Source organism: Cryptotermes secundus, unplaced genomic scaffold, assembly GCF_002891405.2.
Source record: "Cryptotermes secundus unplaced genomic scaffold, Csec_1.0 scaffold1013, whole genome shotgun sequence".
Taxonomy (NCBI): Eukaryota; Metazoa; Arthropoda; class Insecta; order Blattodea; family Kalotermitidae; genus Cryptotermes; species Cryptotermes secundus.
In genome coordinates this window covers 322,451-330,836 of record NW_019720727.1, presented here as the reverse complement: position 1 = coordinate 330,836, position 8,386 = coordinate 322,451, and the positions used below count along the sequence as shown (strand labels likewise).

The 8,386-nt window shown below is 40.8% G+C and overlaps 1 protein-coding gene across 1 annotated transcript; it reads right to left on the bottom strand.

Moving 5' to 3' along the window:
* Nucleotides 1-603: 603 nt before the first annotated feature.
* LOC111872756 (serine/threonine/tyrosine-interacting protein) lies at nt 604-7,278 on the bottom strand. Its single transcript, XM_023866926.2, has 3 exons — nt 7,118-7,278; nt 6,479-6,909; nt 604-1,938 (listed from the first exon to the last, which is right to left on the bottom strand). Exons 1-3 carry the CDS (start codon nt 7,154-7,156, stop codon nt 1,707-1,709), a joined length of 702 nt encoding a protein of 233 aa, XP_023722694.1. The 5' UTR covers nt 7,157-7,278; the 3' UTR covers nt 604-1,706.
* Nucleotides 7,279-8,386: the final 1,108 nt, after the last annotated feature.

Genomic DNA, 8,386 nt, shown 5'->3' with positions numbered 1-8,386 from the left:
ATTTTGTTAGGAGTGATACTGGTCACATGATGCAAGCTATTGATGTCACAAAGACACTCAAGGTTAACACAACAGCTGCTTCCACCTACCACCATACTCTCTTTCGTCTGCTGTTCCCAGATTGCATTAAAAAAAAAGTTGACTTTCGGTACAACCTACGTACTTTGCTGATTCTCTCGCAACTGTTTGCCCTGTAGGAACTCCTTACACTCCATGTGCCAAATCTTGTGTCCATCTTCATTTGCTCAGGTCATTCCAAAGAACCTGTCCAAGTCCAAGGCCCTGTGTAACATTTTGTAACAAGTTGGTTCTATATAACATGGAATTTCTCGCTCACTGTCAACCTCCAAGCTGAAGGGTCATATCCTGCATGCTGTCCAAGACTGCTTATTCAGTACATTCACAGCTATCCTTAATATCTGGAGGCAATTTCCTTCATCCCCAACCTGAGGACATACCATGCTGTGAGGAGAAGAGACCCACTTAACATGAATTTACTTACAACTGTCCTTGCTTTTAAAATCATCCTGGCATTCTATGTTATGACAGGCATACGTTTTATCCAATAAAACAGGGGAACAGGCACACAAAAACAATTTCATATTTAGAAAATATCAACTTTATTTTTTTTTTATAAAATCCAATGCTGGATACAGCAGATTTTAAGTAAAAAAAAAACAATCAGACTTCTCAGAACTTGACAGTTCTCCATGTTACATGATTGTAAGAGCTACAGTCTTTATCTTAAAGAAGAGACTTCACGTCGTTTTTCAGTCCTTACTGAAGAATCATAACCATACACACTAACTTGTCATGTAGGTATTTGTAGGAGATACATTTATAAAGCTTAATTTCTTCAACAGCTTCAGAAGTTTGGCCATTATGGCTGTATGAACATCAGTTGAGCCTTTAGACTTGTAACAGTGCAAATCACAATCCAAACCGTGGCTCTAGTTTGATCCCAATATTCTCTATCCATTGTAATTTATGGTCATACCATGTAGAGCCAGTACATGTGGCAGTTAAATATGACCACTTACATGCTTGAAGCATCCAATGATATTTCACTCTGAGTGACATTCAAAAAGATATAAATTGAAATTCAGGACAGTCTTCACAATAACAATGTTACCATCAGATTCTAACAATTTGGCACTAAAATACTGAACACAAAAATTTAAAACTTCTTAAAATTCATGGACTTTTCCTGGTCACTTTATTCAGTTGCATATAATAGAGATCACAAACGTCACCGGGCGAATAAGTCAGTCGGCTTGTTATTCTCATATCCAAGCCTATATTAGCCGCGTAACAAACACGACTGCATTTACTATATGCCCCTGCTTAACAACTGGTCTTACCTGCTGATCTGACAGGCTCCAAGTCTCACATCATAACATTCATTCTCTTGGCAAAGAATGAAATCTACAGAGATATTTCTGAAGTTTAAAAATCCCTTTTCCATGTCTTCTTTCATTCTTAAGTACCCACAACGTATCCAGTAAATACAAAGAAGCAGTACTACAGTATCTACTAAAACATCTGCACAATTTTTATGAAGGTGCACCTCTGGGCAGTTAGTGTGAACATGTTTCCTGCAGCCATTGTCACTAGTACTGATAAATAAAAATGTCCCAGATTTGGATACAAAAAACTTGAATCACTGGAAGGATTGGTCAACTGAATATGTATCATGATGTGGCATATCAACTGCCAGTCAGGTCCATTGCCTTTGACAGGAGAATGTCTGCCAGATTTGACACCTGGTCATCCACCTGGTCGATACGCCGCTTGTTCCGTCCCTTCTCTGTTGAGCACTGCCCATTCTGCAATGTCCGCTGCGCTTTGTAAATAGGTTCAAACTCTGTCAGTTGTGCCATGAATCCCTCATTTGGATTTATGCAAAATCTACGCTGCTGAACCATGGAGAAAGCATCCCTGAGAAATAAATGTCAAAAAATAAACTATGATGTAACTGCATTCCATAACAGCCACACAACAGGCCAGGATGGAAAGTTCCTCACGTCCTACACCTTGAAACTAAATAGCAGTAAGCAATCAGCTTTGTGTCACACACTTTACCACTGCAGGACCCCCGCCAAAGCAGTTTTGCACCTGGAAAGAACTGAATCCCAGCACCCAGTCCATGGGCAGTCCACATCAATGTAGGACAAAAATAACCTATTAAAATTTCATCAAATTTGAGCCCAAACTGTATTTAAATTCCTCCTAATACACTGTGAAGAAACAGTTAACCTGATGTTACACTGAGGCATTAACTACTTTATAGAATTCACATTTAGTCTGGTAAAATCAGTCACTGTTAACACTTCTGTGACAAATACAAAGAATTAAAAATGACCTGGTTATGTAAGGAAGTCAGATAAAAGATGCAAAAGACTGATAACAAGGGACATCATCCTCTGCAGACCAGGAACCTAAGGCTGCGCCTACTTGCCAAAACAGCAAGACCACCTCTTCTGACGGGACTACAATATTTTCAGTATGACACCAAAATTCAATTAAAACTATAATACTGTGACATGTCAACGCATTGCCAGGCAACACCTCGATAAACACCCTGTATGACAGGCATACAACAACAGAACAGCAGGGTTATGCAACCTGTTTCTAGGCAACGGCTTGGTGAACACACTGCTGCATAGGCAGTGAATTCACACAACAGTGGATAGAGACCATGTGGCATGTTTCCTGTAGGTCCGTGCCAAAGGTCTGTGAGGGACAGCCAAGGTTGTTTTGGGGCAGTCATAAGCTGGAGGAGTGAGAAATAGATGCACTTCACTTGGGTTCTGAAGTTCCAAGGGAACAGCCATGTGGCCAGAAGAATTAGAAGACTTAGTGTGACATTACATGTGCTGTAGTACATCAATATTTGGAGTGTGTAATTTAACAGGTCTTTTATAGTTCCTGTGTTATAAATCCACTGCCAGGAAACAGATAGTGAAGACTAGTGGAAATAGATGGAGAATCCTAGTGTGTGCGCAACAGTGAACTTTAAATTGTGTAAATCAGCAATAGCACTGTATTAAGTGTGATAAATTGTAACAGAAGTGTCAATAAATCCAACCATCTGAACTAGAACCCATTATTTTCATCACACGTACCATCCTACACATGACATTTTGGTGTCAATAGTGGGAGGTCTGGATCGTATCGGATTCATCAGCAGTGGTGTCAGAAGTAATTGGATGAAAGTGACCAAATTATTGGACTGAAGACTGCAGTAGAAGGTATATCGCCACACTAAGAAAATGGAATACAAAATGTAAATTATGGCCAAGATAAGCGCCACTCAGAAAATGATGCTAGTAAAAATGAATGCCTACCAAGAAGAAAGGATGGCTCGCCAAGAAGTGACAAAGGCCAATCCACAGAAGATGGTGCCAAATCCAGAAAAGATGGAATCCCAACTGGAACACCATGAGGTCCCTATGGAAGAGACTGCAGTCAAATCTTCAGGAATAATGAAGCAGCAGCACAGGGGCTGGCATCTAGCTGCAGAGCAATGTGGAGAGCCGAAGGAACTGACCCAAGGAAATTGTGTATCCCAGATAAAGTTGGTTGCCACCTACAGGAAGGTGTCCTGTTGTGTAGCAGTGGCAGGGCGCAAGAGAAACATCTTCAGGAAAATTCTGACCCAGGGATATTGTGGACCACAGAAGGAAGATGACCCACTTTCGAGAAGTGGCACACGCAAGAGATGCAGGCTTCAGGGACACAGTATTGAATGACCGTTGGTCGAACAGGGACAGCGAAAGAATAAATGTGCAAGGGGAACCCGGAAAGGACGGACACTCAGAAGGAAACAACTGATGCAACCAGGAAGGCACCAATGGAACCAGGAAATGAAACTTCGATGAACAGCTACAGCTTGAAAGAGAGAGGACAACTAGCAAATTCAACAGGAATGCTTTCAGACTGGAGTTTGCAAAACAAGCAACCAGGATGACCAATGGGTTGCAGAAAATGAGGAACTGGACCTTGTGGAGGGGTCAGCCCCCTCCAAATCAGAAAAAGAGGCTGCACATGGAGTCAGAGCCTGAGATGTGGGAACACCAGACTCTATGACTTATGGCCCACCGTGCATAAGAGGAAAGAAAAAAAAAACTTTGGATGATGGTGAGAACCTGGACTAACTGGAACCTTATAAGGGAACCGCTGGGGTTAAGCTGGCTTTAAGGAGGGAGCAGTGGTAGCAGTTAGATAGCAGCCACTGCAGAGAGAAAAAAAGAACGTGCAGGAAGACATTAAAAGCACAGTCCCCTGAAAGGAAGGAAAGGTGACACATTGTTAGGCTATTCAAGGCAAAAAGCCTTAAGGAGGGAGCAATGTAACAAGTCAACGCATTGCCAGGCAACAGCTCAATAAACACCCTGCATTACACGCATGCAACAATAGAATAGCAGGGTTAGGCAACCCGTTTCTAGGCAATGGCTAGGCAAACACACCTCCACACAGGCTGTGCAGTCATGCAACAGTGGATAGAGACATGTGACATGTTTTCTGTAGGTCCATGCCAAAGGTCTGTGGGGGACAGTAAAGATCATTTGTGGGCAGTCATAGGCTGGAGGAGTGACTAACAGATGGAGTTCACCCGAGTTCCAAAGTTCCAAGGGAACAGCAGTGTAGACAGAAGAAGAATTAGAAGACTGAGTGCGTAACATTACATGTGCTGTAGTACATCAATACTGGAAGTATGTAATTTAGTGAGACCTTTACGGTTCCTGTGTTATAAACACACTGTCCAGAAACAGATAGTGGAGACTAGTGGAAACAGTCAGAGAATCCTAGTGTAAACAGACAGAGAAACCTAGTGTGTGTACAACGGTGAACTGTAAATTGTATAAATCAGCAGTAGTATTGTATTAGGTGTGATTACCACCCTACATGTGACACAACATTAATGTCTCTACACACAATCCCATCCTTTGCAAAGTAAGATTAAACTAAAGAATGCAAACAGATGTCAGAAGTCAAAAACACTATCACCTGGCCATCAGTAGTGAACAAAATATTTTGGCTGACAACTAATTTCCCACCTGGCATCTGGATGTTGGCTTCTAGAATTGTAACAAACTCACCTGGACACCTGTGACACAGGCAAATGGCTAACCAGATCCAAAGACATTAAGATCAACATGACTGGTGAGTTGTAACAATCCCTCTTTTTCTTAAATTCTTTCTCTCTGCCACGATCTTATGCTGGGCCTGCAGATGTTTCGGACAAACGGTGCAACAAGTGGTAATGAATGCTGTGTGCACTAACTGGAGGTGAGAGCCACTGTAAATCACAAAGAATACTAATCCGCCTTTTTAACAACCAGAACATGTGTCTGGCTTTCACGTTTTCAAAAATATTTCAACCCCTGGTGACAAGCATAAAAACAAGCTGAATACCTGCAAGAAGAACTCATACAAATCACCAGTACTGTACAATCATTCTCACAAATCCCTCTTTTCATGACTGAATTACCAATGGAAATAGTGTTTACATCAGTTTCTTGAGGTCTCTTTGAGAGGACTGCTGCCATCCAGTTATGTCATCCACAAAAAAAAACATGGTCTGGTAATATACAGTGGTTGGTAGAGAGAATGAAATAAGGATGTGAAACTCATGGTCAAATGTTTTCAGCTATGTCGACTTGACATGTCATACAGAATTACCTGCCAGACCATATTAAGTTTTCTTGCACAGCAAAGATAGGTAATGCAGGGTTCAGGAAAACTCATGTAAACAGTAACATGCTGGGATCCTTACAGGGAGGGACAGATAAATGCATCAGACTGGGTGCAAAAGAAAGCGGCTAAATTTGCACATCATAGGAACCATTTGAACTGGGGAACCTTGACAAAGCGCAGGCAGATGCGCTCTCTTCAAAGCGTACACGGGAGAACGGGCTTGGAAGGCTATAGGTGATAGATTACAAAGGCCATGCTATCTGAGCAGCGGCAATCATGACAAGAAAATTAGGAGCAGAAAGCAATGGACAGATATCAGAAAATACTCCTTTATAAAGAGGACCATATAGATCTGGAACCAACTGCCTTCAGATGCTTTAGGGACTATCTCCTGCAAACCAAGTAATTTTAGGAAAAGAGTTAGGAAAGTGATAAATGAGGCGCAGTGAAGGTGGGGTGGAAATCAGCAAAAAAAAATGCAGTGAAGTGAAAAGTGTTAAGGATGTGAGGATTACATAAGTGTAGTAGAGCAAAATGAAGGGAAAATGAGAACATGAGATTACACATTCATTACTGTTAGTTTATTATATATTACGTTAATTTTCTACTAATGTTTATGTGCTGTGTTTTGTCTGAACATGTTTATGTGTGTTATTTGTCTGTTGTCTTATTGTAGTACCACTGCCACTGTGCAAAAACACATTAGCAGTTAAATAATAATAATAATATATTCTGTCACTGTTAAGAAATCGCACACAAATATAAAAATAACACTTACTTGCATGATAATCCATACTTCTCCATAATGTATGCTAAAACTAGGGCTGCACTTCGAGAAATTCCTGCATTCCCATGGATAAGAGTCTTCCCACCATTTGATAAGCTTTCATCAACAAACTGACGAACTTTTGGGAAATGCTGAATAATATTCTCCGTAACATTGTCTGCTATATCTAGGACCAAATACTCGAATCTCTCTGGAAAGTTTGGCCTAATGAAGTGTGCTTCTATATCCTGTCTGACACAAACAATGTGTGTGATCCCATGATGCATTAGATGGTCCAATTTTGATTTCATTGCTGCTGAATACGGTCCAAGAAACAATCCCGGTACAATCTCCTGCATTGTGCGACGCATAGTGTAAGTCCACTCTTCACTATCCTGCACTTGGGGAATCTCCGGAAACTCCATCCCAGTCACCTGCCCACCCTGAAAATGTGGGGTATAATGTGTGTTAAGATGCCTTAGACACTGTACTAAAATAAAACTACCCAAAATATCCACAAAACAATTTACATTATACACGTACATCTCATTTCTTCAAACATGTGCAGTTTACTACTTCAATAATAGATCTTTACTCGAACTTCCCTTACAATAACTTATGTCAAAGTATAAGCATATGCGTATACTATACCTCTCCATTCGTCTGAACTACATTATCCACAGAAATCATCTGAATACTATGTATTTAAAATGGTATTCTATACGGCTAATAACTTATCCTCCTTCAACACCTTCCATTTCGCAAAAAACATGCAACAGCGCTCTGTTGAGCGATGTTTAGCGGCATTTAATACAGGTTTGCCAACGTCTCTCTTGCATGAAATTTGAAGAATCGATTGCGAAAGCAAAGAATGCGGACGCACCGAAAGCTGAAGTAATTCCCAAAAATTAAAAGACCGGGTCTTGAATTTTGCTGAAAGAGGAACTGGAATGCAAAATCTATAAGGGAAAGGAGAAATAATTAAAATCAAAGTTCAATGTAAATATACGAATCCATAGGTACCACGCCAGTTTATTAACATATTAGTTTTCTTCCCGAATTTACTTATTCATGGAGCTGAGCCCTTCTTGAGGAGCCGCCAATTCTGCAGCTACTCAAGAATTTTCCAGCCTTTTATGGAACCCGAAGGTTGATCACCGTATTCACAAGAGCCCTCCACTGGCTCCTATCCTAAGCCAGATCAATCCAATCCATACCATCCTATCTCTCTAAGTTCCATTTTAATATTGTCCACCCACCTACGCCTTGGTCTTCCCAGTGGTATCTTTCCTTCTGGCTTTCCCACCAATATCCTATATGCATTCCTCGTCTCCCCAATTCGTGCTACATGCCCTGCCCACCTCATCCGCCTTGACTTGATCATTCTAATTATACTTGGAGAACAGTACAAGTTATGAAGCTCATTATGCAGTTTTCTCCAACCCCCTGTCACTTCATCTCTCTTTGGTCCCAATATTCTCCTCAACACCCTGAGTCTATGTTCCTCCCTTAATGTCAGAGACCAAGTTTCACACCCATACAGAACCATGGGCAAAATTATAGTTTTGTATATTCTGATTTTTATGTTTTTGGACAACAGACGAGAAGACAAAACGTTCTGGACTGAACGGTAGCAAGCATTACCCAAGTTCAATCGCCTCTTAATTTCCTCCTGAATCAGGTTTCGATCTGTTATTGTTGTTCCCAAATACTGAATTGTGCCACATTTTCAAAACATCTGTTTCGTATCTTTGTCATGATTTTGCCCTGCATTTTGGTGATGAGACAGTTTTCTCTGTGTTTACTTCTAAACCAACCTCTTTACTTGCGTCAATTAAAGTTCATGTGTTTTTCTTTAGGTATCTACATTATCACCCAGTAGATTCACATCATCAGCACAGACCAACAGCTGATGTATCC

Excerpts from the sequence above, each read along its gene's own strand:
- LOC111872756 (XM_023866926.2), bottom strand. The coding sequence starts at position 7,156 with ATGATTTCTGTGGATAATGTAGTTCAGACGAATGGAGAG. Across the intron at positions 6,910-7,117 it reads TAGTTCAGACGAATGGAGAG|GGTGGGCAGGTGACTGGGAT; the intron begins GTATAGTATACG and ends CCACATTTTCAG. Across the intron at positions 1,939-6,478 it reads AAGTATGGATTATCATGCAA|GGATGCTTTCTCCATGGTTC; the intron begins GTAAGTGTTATT and ends TTTATTTCTCAG.